The sequence below is a fragment of the Manis pentadactyla genome, chromosome 3, assembly GCF_030020395.1.
Source record: "Manis pentadactyla isolate mManPen7 chromosome 3, mManPen7.hap1, whole genome shotgun sequence".
NCBI lineage: Eukaryota > Metazoa > Chordata > Mammalia > Pholidota > Manidae > Manis > Manis pentadactyla.
The window spans coordinates 221,465,228-221,477,379 of NC_080021.1; the positions used below are offsets into that span (position 1 = coordinate 221,465,228).

The 12,152-nt window shown below is 62.0% G+C and overlaps 2 protein-coding genes across 18 annotated transcripts in view; both read left to right on the forward strand.

The window, feature by feature from the left end:
- Positions 1-601: 601 nt before the first annotated feature.
- Positions 602-7,821, forward strand: ARRDC1 (arrestin domain containing 1). 7 transcript variants are annotated; one of them, XM_036900849.2, is made up of 8 exons: positions 604-776; positions 5,437-5,547; positions 5,999-6,049; positions 6,146-6,300; positions 6,509-6,691; positions 6,785-6,961; positions 7,032-7,461; positions 7,534-7,821. In XM_036900849.2, exons 1-8 carry the CDS (start codon positions 659-661, stop codon positions 7,596-7,598), a joined length of 1,290 nt encoding a protein of 429 aa, XP_036756744.2. In that variant the 5' UTR covers positions 604-658; the 3' UTR covers positions 7,599-7,821. The 7 variants fall into 7 exon arrangements, with proteins under 7 accessions (XP_057355294.1, XP_036756744.2, XP_057355296.1 ...); XM_057499311.1 differs by having other exon boundaries at positions 602-776; positions 6,785-7,461; XM_057499313.1 differs by having other exon boundaries at positions 636-776; positions 6,232-6,300; positions 6,785-7,461.
- Positions 7,822-10,809: 2,988 nt separating this feature from the next.
- Positions 10,810-12,152, forward strand: part of EHMT1 (euchromatic histone lysine methyltransferase 1) — a 142,901-nt gene continuing 141,558 nt past the window's right edge. For 3 of the 11 annotated variants that reach the window (XM_036900709.2, XM_036900719.2, XM_036900720.2), the window contains exon 1: positions 10,814-10,914. In XM_036900709.2, coding sequence (XP_036756604.2) covers positions 10,852-10,914 — 63 coding nt within the window. In that variant the 5' untranslated portion in view covers positions 10,814-10,851. Of the gene's footprint in view, positions 10,915-12,152 lie in introns of all 11 variants that reach the window. The other 8 variants (XM_036900707.2, XM_036900711.2, XM_036900715.2 and 5 more) reach the window with 7 other exon arrangements.

Below are 12,152 nucleotides of genomic sequence, written 5' to 3' on the forward strand. Positions count from 1 at the left end.
CGAATCTCAAACTCCTGCTGCACCCAGATGCCCAGTGCACTTGGGTGCCTGGTGGGCGTCTGACTGCTTGTCATGACTTCCCCACACCCCTGGGCCAGTCTCCTCGAAAATGCCAGTCTGTCCGACCAGCTGCTCTGGACAAAACTCTGAGTCGCCTCGAAGCCCTCCTTAGGCCTCCGGCATTTGGCTGGTCGGCCTGATCTCCCCCTGACTCTCCAGGCGCGTTCGAGCCCACCCTCCACAGTGTCGCTCCACAAGGTGCCCTTCACAGCAGTCCGAGACGCTACCCCTGCCCGCCCAGGTCTGCGGAGTCGGCCTCTGACATGTAGGCCTTCGCCCCAAATCGCCCCACTGGAGCGCTGGTGTCGTCCTGGTCGAGGGACGCGGGGCGGGGGAGACCCCGGGCGAGCCCGCCGCGACGCAGGCGGGGACGAGGAGGGGGCACCGGTCAGGCCCGTCCCCTGTCCCGGTGAGCCCGCCACGCTCCCGGGGCACCCCGCGCGCCGCTGGCCGGGTTCCAGCGAGCTACGCGCGACCTTCAGCCTGCGGGACCGGAGGGGGCGGGCCCGGGCCCAGGGGGCGGGGACGGAGGGCGGAGCGCTGAGCGCGGCGCCGGGCAGGGGCGGCAGCTCGCGGCCGCCCCCGCTAGGGCCGCGGCATGGGGCGGGTGCAGCTCTTCGAGGTCCGCCTGGGCCACGGCCGCGTCGTCTACAGCCCGGGGGAACCGCTGGCGGGGGCCGTGCGCGTGCGCCTGGGGGCGCCGCTGCCCTTCCGAGGTGGGCGCAGGGTACCCCCAGGGCGGGCGGGCCGGGCGGGGCTCAGGTGGCCGCGCTCGCACCTGCGGAGGGTCCGGGGCCCCGGAAGCGGCTGCGGGTGGCGCTGGGCCTGCGACCCGCCGAGCCGAGGGCGCGCCGGCCGCCCCCTGTGCGCCCTCCCGCCGTCCGGGGCGCGCATCCGGCTCAGCTATAGCCCGGCGGCCGCGGGGAGGGCTGGGTGCGGCCTGCCGGGCAGCGCAGACCCGCGGGTGGGAGGCCGGCAGCGGGCAGGGCGGAGCTGAGAGGTCCGGGTGGCCCAGTCCTTCCGCATCTGCCCTTCCTGTCCTCCTGAGGGCGGCCCGAGTCGGGGCGGGGGCTTAGGGCTGTCTGCCTTGCCGAAGGCCAGTCTGACCTGGACACGTGCATGCCTCCGACCTTCCCTGTCGGGTATCCTGGGCCCGCTGCACCCACACTTGCGGGGCGCCCACCTGGAACCCCGCCCACGAGGGGCTTTCTCTTCCCACACGCCAGGCGCAGGCCCTCGCTTTTCACAGACGGCTCCCCGGGTGTGCGGATCCCTACAGGGGCCACCCGGCACCCGCTTACACCCAGCCTAAGGCTTGTCCTTGCGGGCTGGGAGGGTCTTACTCTTCCCTGCGTGTCCCTGGCTTGGGCCCAGCGGGCATCTGGGGAGCTGAATCTGAGCCCTTCTGGCCGGTCTCGTTGCTGGTGCAGGCATCTGGGACTTGGGGACTGGGGATCAGGTTGCTGGTGCGGTCTTTGCGAGGGCTCTTGGCAGGTGCTGTCCTCTGACATCTGAGGCGTGGACAGGGCACTGGGTAAGGCTTCCCTTCTCAGGTCCCCTTTTGAGGCTTCAGGGTCTAGGCAGAAGCCGCGTGCAGGTGTCTCTCATCAGGCGTCAGCCCTGTGGACACTCCTCCTGATGACCCTGTTACTTCCTTTCCTGCCTCCCAGCTGGGGCGTAGGGTTCGGGTTGGGCCTGGTCTGGTCGTGGCAGGTGAACAGCAGGAACTGCAGCTCTTCCCTGAGCACAAGCAAGAGGTGAGGGGCGAGATGGGGTGGGAAGGCCCCTGGAGGAAAAGAGAGGGCAGGGCCACAGGAAGGAGGGGCAGCAGACATGACAGACCCCACGCAGAGCTTGCCACCTGGTTCACCCACCCTGTCGCCATCCTATAGCTGGGGCCCAGGGCGAGCAGGCTGATGCTGACCACCACGGAGGGATGGCTTGGGCTGTACGTGACTGGCCTGGGCTGTGCATATCGCTCCCCATCTCCACTCCCCCCATCCCTGCCCCCCCCCTTTGTGGGGGTGGGATGTAAGTGAATGGACAGCTGGGCCGTGGGCGGAGGGAGCTCCCCAGCCCCGCTGCTGATTGTCCTGACTGCAGAAGTGCTGGCTGAGCTCCTGAGTGGGGAAGGAGACGGTGGGGCTAGGCGCGGGCACACCACTGACTTTACTGACTTCAGGCCAGAGAGGGCTGCCCCCCGTCAGGTGGACGGGATGTGGGTGTTGGGGCCGCTCCGGGCTTCCTCCAGCCCTGCCTGGGTGTGGGAAAGGAAGATACCATTGAGCTCCTTCTATCTGGCAGTGATGCAGCAGGGAAGCCCTGCACCCCCAGGAGGACAGAGAGGGAGGGAGGACAGCAGGCCTGCCTGGGGGGCTCCTAGTCTTGCCCACCCGTACTTGTCTGAAGAGTGACGGTGACCGTCTGCACTCAGCCATGGGCATGCTAGCTGCCTTGGGGGCTGATGTGGAGGAAGGCTAGGGAAGGAGCTCAGGTCCAGCTCACCTGACACTGGGGGTCAGAGGCTACCCCGCATTCTGTTCTCAAGGTGTGCGATGCCCGGACAAGAGCAGCCAGCCCCTGGCTCCTCCAGCCCACTGAATTCTCATCATGCACCAGAGGCTGTTCTTCCCACTTCCCAGCTCCGTGAATCCTCAGAAGCCCTGGGAGGTGGGCACTGTTAGTATGCTCATGTTACAGACCTGGGAACAGGGCAGAGAGGCGGCCCACAGGCCAGAGCTGTAGCAAAATGATTTGCCGATGGCTTGGCTGCCCCAGGTTTGTGGGAGCTGGTGGGAGAACAGGGAGTGAGCAGAGGTTCATGGTCACACTGCTGGTGGGGTGAGGGAGAAGGGCTGCTGGACAGGAGTGCTGGCTTGAGATGAACGTTCTAGAAGTCACTCTGGAGTACCCCCCGTGTGATGAGTTTTCTTAGAGAACCAGAGCAGCCCCATACCTCAAGGGGTGGATGCACTGGCATGGTGTACAGTTCTGTAGCCTTTACCCGGTGCCGTGGTGTGAAGGCTGCACCATGCCAGGACACACCTGCCCCTGTCCTGTGGCCATGGTCACCTCCAGCAGCATGGGCTAGGAGTGTCGGGCCTGCCGTGTGTCCATCCCCTGCGCCTCCACTGTTCTGCAGAGGAGAGAGTGGACAGAGACAGGGTGGTTTGACTAAGACAGGGATTGGAGGCTGCTCATTCAGGCCTGGGCCCCAAAGGGGCCTCAGCACGTGTGCAAAGAAAGGCTTTTTGCATGGCATCGGGAAGGTCACAGAACTTGGGCCCCTCTGAAACAATCCAAGGGTTGGTTTGATACTGTTTGTTTTTCTGGGGTCAGGTGCCCTGTGGCTTGTTCACCTGGATTCCGGGGGCTGGGCCCAGGCCGGGTGCATGACTGTTTTAGCCATCCGGTTGGACCGGTGTGCTTGCCTGGATTGTTTGCTGTGAATAAGGGGAGTCACTCCAGGCCCCTGGGTAGACTCGGTGAGATTCTAAGAACTGCTGCGTGTGTAAAACTGCACAGACCTGCCTGGTTCTTCCCCAGGTGCCCCATGTTAGCCTACCTTGATTGATATAAGGCAGTGTGTTCTTCCAGCTCCTCTCAAACGTGTCAAATATTTAATATTTGCCAAGCTGATGGGTTAAAATAGTAAGTCATCTGAATTTCCCTGATTTCTAGAGTTTGGGCATCTGTTCTGTTATCTGCTACTATGGAGAAGTCACTCTGAAGTAACAAATCACTCCTAAACTAAGTGGCTTAAAACAACCGTTTTATTGTAACTCATGGTGCTGTGGGTTAGGAATTCAGACAGAGGGAGGCAGGGGGATGCTTCAGCTCTGCGTGCCATCCACTTGGGTCATCTGACAGTGCTCACTTGGCCCTGGGAGAGTCTGGGGACCAGCTGCACCCCTTCCAGCATACTCTTTTGGTCCCAGCATTCCAAGGGCAGCCAGAGTCCAGGGAGGATGCACCCTGTCCACGGGAGTGTTAGCGCAGGGTGGCATTTGGGACCCACCCAGATGTCTTCTCCTTAGTTTCTAGTCACGCTACGTCTCCTCTGCCTGTTCCCTTCCCTTCTGTGTTTCTCTTGGGCTGTGTTGGTCTGCAGGAGCACTGCAGGTGTCCCAGACCTCTGGGGTGGGAACAATTCCAGGTCTGGCCCTAGGAGGGGATGGCTGACAGAGCGTGGATTAGAAATCAGGGTTGTGGTCTGGATGGTGGAGCTGGGCTGGCACAGAGGCCAAGGGATGGCAGCTGGCAGTGCCCGTGGGGCAGAGTGGAGCCAGGGTTTGCGGGGGGGAGGAGGAGGAAGCCCAGTGTGTTTGAGCAGCCAACAGGAGACCGGTGTCAGCAAGGTGGGGCCAGCCTGGAGAGACCAGGGGCACAGCCGATGTGGCTGGCCCCTGACCCTGGGCATTGGGACAGGAGGTTCTTCTTGTTGGGTGGCTCTGTCAGGAAGGTGTCAGACTTGGAGCCTCCTTCCTCTCCCCTGACCACGGAGTTGGGGAAGAAGAGGGGCTGGAAAGGGGAAGGCTGATGTCTCTGGTATTGACTCAGCCCCGAGGGAGGGGAGGGCTGGGACCCCCACAGCCCTCCCTGCTTGGGTCTCTGGCCGTTGTGTCCTCCTCGGTGACCGGCTTTGGCTGGGCCTGGTCGCCTAGCGGCCTTCTGGCTGTAGTGGGCTCTGGGCACACGTCTCTTGGACTGAGGAATCTGAGCTCCTGGCCACAGAATGGCAGTAACCTCTGCTGTAAACAGCTTCTTGTCTGTGCACCTTGCCTGGGAAGCTGGGGAGAGGACCAACCTGTCGCTCGATGCAGAAAATCAGACCTCCCGGGCAGTACTGTCCCATGAGGTCAAGGGTGTCCCCACCTCTGGTGTGCCAGGCTCTAGGGTGCCCAATCTACTCAGGCGGGTCTGACCACATTCCTGCAGTGTGAGGCCTCACAGCTTCCTGGAGTGTGAAGGGGTGCCTCCCAGTTTAACTGACTTGCCTGTGAGGCAGCACGAAGGTGGGGTCAGCGGTCAGCTGTTCATCACAGATGCCCAAACATCCCCAGTAGGGACCTGAGTTTTCACAGGTCTGACTGGCCCTGGGCTGGCTGGGAACCAATTTGCGGGTTGCCCAGGGGTTATCTGGGTAACCACTGAGGCCCTCCTGTTCTGGATTGCAGGACAGATGTAACTCCATGCTTCACCACCCTGGCCCCTTGGGAGTGCCTCAAGATGGGTAGTGGGCAGCAGGCTCCTTGCTGACCTCCCAGGGCCCAGCTGGGTGGGGCTGCCAGGCTCTGGGTTCTGCCAGCCCTGCTTGAATCCCTGTGCTAAATCCCAGGTCCGCATCTGGCTTACACCATTGCTTGTCCCCTGCAGCCATCCGAGTGATCTGCACAGGTTCCTGCAGGGTCTCTAACAAGGCCAATGACGGAGCATGGGTGGCGGAGGAGGGCTACTTCAGTAGCACACTGTCGCTGGCCGACAAGGGTGAGTCTGGGCACCCGTTCCTTGCCTCATCCCATAGTGACCCCCCTGGGGGAGCCACTGCTTGAGAGTGGAGCCTGTCTGGCACCCCACCTCTCCATCTGCCTCTGGGATCTCTGTCCTGGCTGTGCAGCCCGATGGGTATCTCTCCCTGGTAGGCATTGGGCATCACCTTATAGGAACTGGGTGACTGAAGGGGACCAGTCTCTCCTGGATTTGGGTGGGCTCAGGCCTCTGGAACAGCCCTGCCCCTCTGTTCAAGCCAAGATCTGGTCCCCATTGCCCATGCCACGGCCCTGTCCTGTTGTGGTGCTGGAGAATGGCTGGAATCGGCTGGAGACCAGCAGCCAGGCACAGCGAGAGCTGGTCTGCTGCAGTGCTTCTGACCTGGCCCTGTGGTGTCACTTAGGAGCTCCTGGGAGCCCCTGCCCCTGACACCTGCCTCTCTCTCCAGGGAGCCTGCCTGCGGGAGAGCACAGCTTCCCTTTCCAGTTCCTGCTTCCTGGTGAGAGCCCAGCCTGCCAGGCCTGGCGCTGCCAGCAGGTGGGGAGTGGTTTGGGGGGCCAGGGGTCAGTGAGTGCCAGCCCCCCTCTCTATCCAGCCACAGCGCCCACATCCTTTGAGGGCCCTTTTGGGAAGATCGTGCACCAGGTGCGGGCCAACATCGACACGCCACGTTTTTCCAAGGATCACCAGTGCAGCTGTGTGTTCTATATCTTGAACCCTCTTAACCTGAACAGCATCCCAGACATCGAGGTGAGGATGAGACAGTGGCCTCCTGGGTGGCCCCCACCTTCACCTGATGCCCTGTCCCCAGCCAAGGGTCCAGAAGACCAGAGATCTTTGTCCTGAGCTGACCGTGCTGTGTCCAGGGCCAGGGATGGCTGGGCTCAGTGGGCTTGCCCAGAGGTTCAGGGATCTGGCCTGTCCTCACCCATCAAACCTCCTCACTGCCTTCCCCAAGCAACCCAATGTGGCCTCCACCACCAAGAAGTTCTCCTACAAGCTGGTGAAGACGGGCAGTGTGGTCCTAACCGCTAGCACGGATCTCCGAGGCTACGTTGTGGGGCAGGTGCTGCGGCTGCAGGCTGACATCAAGAACCAGTCGGGCAAGGACGCCGGCCCTGTGGTGGCCAGTCTGCTGCAGGTCAGCTCCCGGTGGCTGCCGGGGCCCAGCCCCATGGGCTGAGGGGCTGAGGATGGCTAGCCTGCACAGGCTCACAGTCTGGCCCTTCCCCAGAAAGTGTCCTATAAGGCCAAGCGCTGGATCTACGATGTGCGGACCATCGCGGAGGTGGAGGGCTCTTCAGTCAAGGCCTGGAGACAGGCGCAATGGCAGGAGCAGATCCTGGTGCCCGCCCTGCCCCAGTCGGCCCTGCCCGGCTGCAGCCTCATCCACGTGGACTACTACCTGCAGGTGCTGGGGGAGGGGCGTGGCAGGTGGGGCGGGCGGGCAGCCTGGAGCCTCACCCACACCGCCCTCCCAGGTTTCTCTGAAGGCGCCAGAAGCCACCGTGACCCTGCCGGTCTTCATCGGCGACATCGCTGTGAACCACGCCCCGCTGAGCCCTTGGCCAGGCCCAGGGCTGCCTGCCGGAGCCTCACCCCCAGTGGTGCCCTCCGCGCCGCCGCAGGAAGAGGCGGAGGCCGGCGGCCCCCATTTCCCGGACCCCATCTTCCTCTCCACCAAGAGCCACTCTCAGCAGCAGCCACCGCGTGGCGCCTTGGGCTGTGCGCCGGGGGTCCCGGAGCCCCGTCCTCCGGATGGCAGTCCTGCCCCGCACCCCCTGCCTCCACCCTTGTGCATCTCCACAGGTGCCACTGTCCCCTACTTTGCAGAAGGGTCCGGAGGGCCGGTGCCCACCACCAGTACCTTGATCCTCCCCCCAGAGTACAGCTCGTGGGGCTACCCCTATGGTGAGTGGGGGGCCAGGGCCTGGCGGGGAGGAGGCGTTTCGGGCCGCGTGCAGACCTCGTTCTTCCTTGCAGAGGCCCCGCCATCCTATGAGCAGAGCTGCGGCGGTGCGGACCCCGGTCTGACCCCCGGGAGCTGACCTGTGCTGCCTTCTCCGGGCGGGCCGACCTCTGCCCTGGGATCGGGCGCCCAGGGCCTCGTGCCTTCACCCCCGGCCCGGCCCGGCCCACTCAGGACTTGCAGTTGCCCGGCCCCCCTGGCTCTCTGCCTCGGGACCAGCCTCCACGGCTGCCCTACAGCCAGTCTCTCTCGGGGGCAGGGCCTCGAGGGATGCTGTGTAAATAAAGTGCTTCATTTGTAGAGCTGGGCAGAGTCGGTGTCTCAGTCGCTCTACCCACGCGGGTTCGCTGTGGGCCCAGGCCTGGGGGCTCCTCCTCGACCCGTCCCCTCCGCTCTGGGTCCGCGCTCCCTCCGGTGTCTCGGGTGGGAAGGCAGGCTGGGGGAGCGTGCAGGTTAGGGAGTGGGGCCCACCCTGCGAGCGCGTGTCGTTGTCCTGTAAGTCAGGGCAGGGGACTTGGGCTCGCCCCTCGGTGCTGCTCAAGGATGCGCCCTCGGAGCTGGGCTCGCGTGTCTGGAGTTTTGACGTTCATTTAAAACGTCGCTGTTGAGTTGGGGAAAATACTACCCGTTCCATTTTATTAATGCACATCTTGGCCTTGCCTTGGTTCAGCACCCATCGATCCACACAGCGCAAGTTAGCTTTTCTGTGCCACACGAAATCCAGTGGGGCGTCATGAGCTTGCCCAGATCCTCTTCCCCTTGACCTCAAGTCTATGCTGGCTCTGCCACGTCTGGCTATGAGGGATGGTGCTTGTTGCTTCCCATGCCAGCACAAACACACGGGCCCACTTTCAAATTTCAGCTCTGCCATGTGGTGAAGTGGTGCCCTTGGTTTGGTGTCTCAGGTAACTACACCTTAAGTTCATGGGACTCTGAGGGAACAAGTTGAACCCCCTTTCCCTATGAGTTTCTTGTACATTTAACAGTCCAGCGGGGGGAGATTTGGGTCTGGTGACATAACTGTCATTCTCAAGTGGAAGCCTCCACCCCTGGGTTAAGGGGGGCTGTTCCAGTGTTCACCGTCACCCAGCTTATTGGGCCTGTCCCTGCAGCTTCTTGGGGGACAGTCTGGGAAGTAGATTGTGTCACTTCCATATAAATCCCACTGGTCACCCTTTATAGTTGGCAATGTGTTCTTCAGCCAGGCAGCCTTGTACCCAGCTAAAACTTACTATTTGTGGGACAAGAAGGGTGTGAATATTGGAGAAAAGCAGAAAGTATGTCCCAAGTAGGACAGCCTGTAAAACATCTGGTAGATCAAGTCCCATCCCCCTCTACAGTTGTGTGGCTTTGGTGAGACTCAACCCCCTTACTTCCTTGTCTGCTCACTTCGAGAATGTGGGGGACAGTGGCTGCCTCTCAGGAATGACTTGACAGGTAAAGTTAACACGTCATATGCCAAGAACAGTGCTTGACATGAGTGAGTGTACAAAGCAGGGGTGGGTTGGGCTGATAGTGCAAAATGGGAATGTAGCCTACTTCTGACATATTCATTTATGGCTGATGTTTGCCTGGTAAAGGGTTTTCCTCCACATATTAAACTCATTTATTCATTTGACATATTTATTTTGTCTCCTGCTTGCCAAGCATTATTCTAGACACTGGGGCACACAAAACAAAATCCCTGACTTCCTGGACTTACATTCTAGTGGGGAAAACAGCATGGTAATGGAGTGCTATGGAGCAAAACAAAGCAAGGAAGTTCTGTGGCACAGGATTATTTTTAAGTAGGAGGCAAGGGAAGGCTTCCCTGAAGAGGAGGTATTCAAGACCCAAGGACAGCAGATAAGTGAGTCATAGATAGGAGATAAAAGTGTTTCAGGGCAAGGACTGACTAGGGCCCAAGGAAGGGGATGGATAGTGCTGGAGAGGCAGGTGTGAGTGAAGGCCACTCAGGTTGGGCTGTGCAGGCCTTGGAATACTGCTCACGGCTCCAGAGCTTGGCATCCACAGCCAGTCAGGAGCTGACTTAAGCTGCCCCCGCAAGACTGGCAAAGTTTTAATACTTAGGGTCTTCCACTTCCTCCTCTGTATCTGTGTGCATCAATGTCAATGCCCAGTGTAATGGACTAAGCTTTCCTGGAGCCTGTCTCCCATGAAACTGAGCCCTTGCTGTGCATGGGGGGTGGCCTAGCTTTCCATTCAGGGCTTCCTCAGTTCTTGTTCTGAAGACTGGCTAGAGAACCCCAAATTCAGCCTATGCTTCTTTTCTCAACTCCCAGGGGATGGGAGAAACAGTCTGGCTGTGGGGAGCAGGTGGCCTATGCCAGTCTGGTGGTGTCCAGTAAAGGCTGCCAGGTGTGAATATGAAAGGTTGCCCTGGGCATGAGTAGGAGGCAGGCAAGTTCCAGCGGGCTGCCCAGCTGCGGCACACCTCCTAACTGGAGCACCCCAAGCCAGACATCTTCCCTAACAAGAGCACCACCCAACGGGGGCAAGCCTCCCTTTTCGGACTCCCTGCCCTCTCCCCAACCCCCAGCCTTTCTAATCAGGACAATACCCAGGCCAGGTCACACTCTCCTAGCAAGGCACCTTCCCTAAACAGAGCATCCTCACCCACAGTCTGGACATGCCCTCTGGCCAGGGCACCCCCCCAGCTGGGGTATTCGCCCAATCGAGAAACCTCCCCTAACCAGGGCACCTCCAACGGAGGCAGCACTTCCCATCGGGACATTCCTTTTCCCTCTGGAGCTCCTAGGCAGTGCTCCCTGCGGGCACATGCTCCTTCCCGGAAGCCTACCCCGTCACCCCCTGCCCCACTGGGCACACCCCACAACCGGAACTCCCCCTCAGCGGGGACATTCTCCCCCGCCCAAGGCACACACTACAACCGGAACCCACCACCCAGCTGGGGCATTCCCTCACCGGGAACACCCCGTAACCGCAGCTTCCCCGCCAACGGGGTCCTCCGCAACGGGATCTCCCCACACGGGCCCCGCCCTAGTAGGCAAGTCAGGGTCCGCCTTCGGCGAAGGCCGACGGAAACCATGTGTGTCCGGGGTTAGAGGTCAGGGTTCCTTCTTCATCCCCGGCCAGCACCAGACGCCCACGGAGAACACTGGGGCCGGAGGGAGTATGACGCCCGACCGCCGCGGCGACTCGGGAAGGCCGCCCGCTGCGCCACCCCCACCGGGCAGGCGCACCCCGGTTCCGGTCCGCGCAGGCCGCGCTGCGAGCGCCGTACGCAGGGCTTCAGCGCGCAGGCGCGCGCGCAGGCTCAGACGCGCACGGCTGGCCCCGCCCCGCCGAGGGCCGCGAGGCGCGGGCGGGGCATGGCGCGCGGGCGGGGCGGGGCCACGCTACGGGCCCGGGCCATGGCGGCCGCCGATGCCGAGGTGAGGAGCGGACTGGGCCGGGCCGCGCGGGGGCGGCGGGGTGGCGGCGCGGCGGCGCGGCGGCCGGCGGGCTGGGAGCGGCGGGCCTGCGCCTCCCGCGTCGCCGTCGCTCTCGCAGCTGCGCCTCAGGCTAAGGCCGGGCCGAGGCCGGCGTCCGGGCCGCGCGGCGCGGGGCGCGCTTTGTGCGGCTGCGGGCGGCGCAGACGGCGCGCCCGGAGGCCTCCCGGAGGCCGCCGCCTCGTAGCCGCCGCCGCGCGAGGGGTGGAGGACAAAAGGAAAGTGGGGCGCGCCGGCCAAGTTGGGGCCGCCGGTAGCCCCGCCCGCTGACCTTCCGCCGTGCTAGGCGGGCGGCGCCCCCAGAAAGTTGCCGGCCGGCGCGGTGCGGCCCGGCGCGGGCGTGCGGTCTCGGCCCGGCGGTGCGCTCCCCGCCTTTGTTGGCGCTCGCGGCCGCCCCTCCGCGCTCGCTCTGCGATAGTTTGCGTCCCGGCTGCAGCAGCACGGAGCCAAACTCCGCGAGCGGGACCAGCCGCGCGGGGGAACGCGGGGGCGGCGGGGCGCGGGCGGCCCGGGCCGGTGTGGGAAAGTGGTGGCCTGGCAGTGTCCCTCTGGGTGGAATCGCCCCGAGTGTGCAGAGACGGGAGAGCCCAGGTGTAGTAAGGAGCTGTTGCAACCGTTTGGTGCACAGGCTTAATGGTGTATTTTATTCCAGGTAACGTGCGGTCTTTCTCTTACATTTTTTGGGGAGTGTTGATGTAAGTAACCTGGCGAGGTACAGGGGAGTTCTGGAATTTCAACACAGGGAGTTTTTATTGAGTACCTACAATATTCGGGTGATTTTTAGGCTCCAGAAAGAAAAAGTTAAATTAGAAAACCCTAAAAGCACTTCCGGGCTTGGGAGAGAGATGTGTAGTGATGGATGATGGCTTTTATTGGGCACCTGCTGTGTCCCGGGGTCTGTGCAAGCCCTCTGCTAAGTTCTCTTATTTAGTTTTCTCGGCCCTGTGCAGCAGGAAAACAAGACTTCTGAGAATGACTTGGTTTAGTTATAAGACTAGCACTTACCCGGTGTCTGGCACGTAGTAGGTTTTTATTGAATAATTGATGAGCAAATGGCCCCAGATGTTTCTGATTCTACAGGCAGCTTTGAATAGAGGACTTGGCCGCACTGACAATAATGACAGCCTGTGTTGCTGAGCCCTTATTCCCGCTCTGCTACAGCACTTAGCATGAATTCACTC

What these genes read in the sequence shown, in the direction of transcription:
- ARRDC1 (XM_057499311.1), top strand. Translation starts at nt 659, where the DNA reads ATGGGGCGGGTGCAGCTCTTCGAGGTCCGCCTGGGCCACGGCCGCGTC. An exon ending in ACTGTCGCTGGCCGACAAGG is followed by an intron (nt 5,548 to 5,998) that starts GTGAGTCTGGGC and finishes CTCTCTCTCCAG; the next exon opens with GGAGCCTGCCTGCGGGAGAG. An exon ending in ACAGCATCCCAGACATCGAG is followed by an intron (nt 6,301 to 6,508) that starts GTGAGGATGAGA and finishes GCCTTCCCCAAG; the next exon opens with CAACCCAATGTGGCCTCCAC.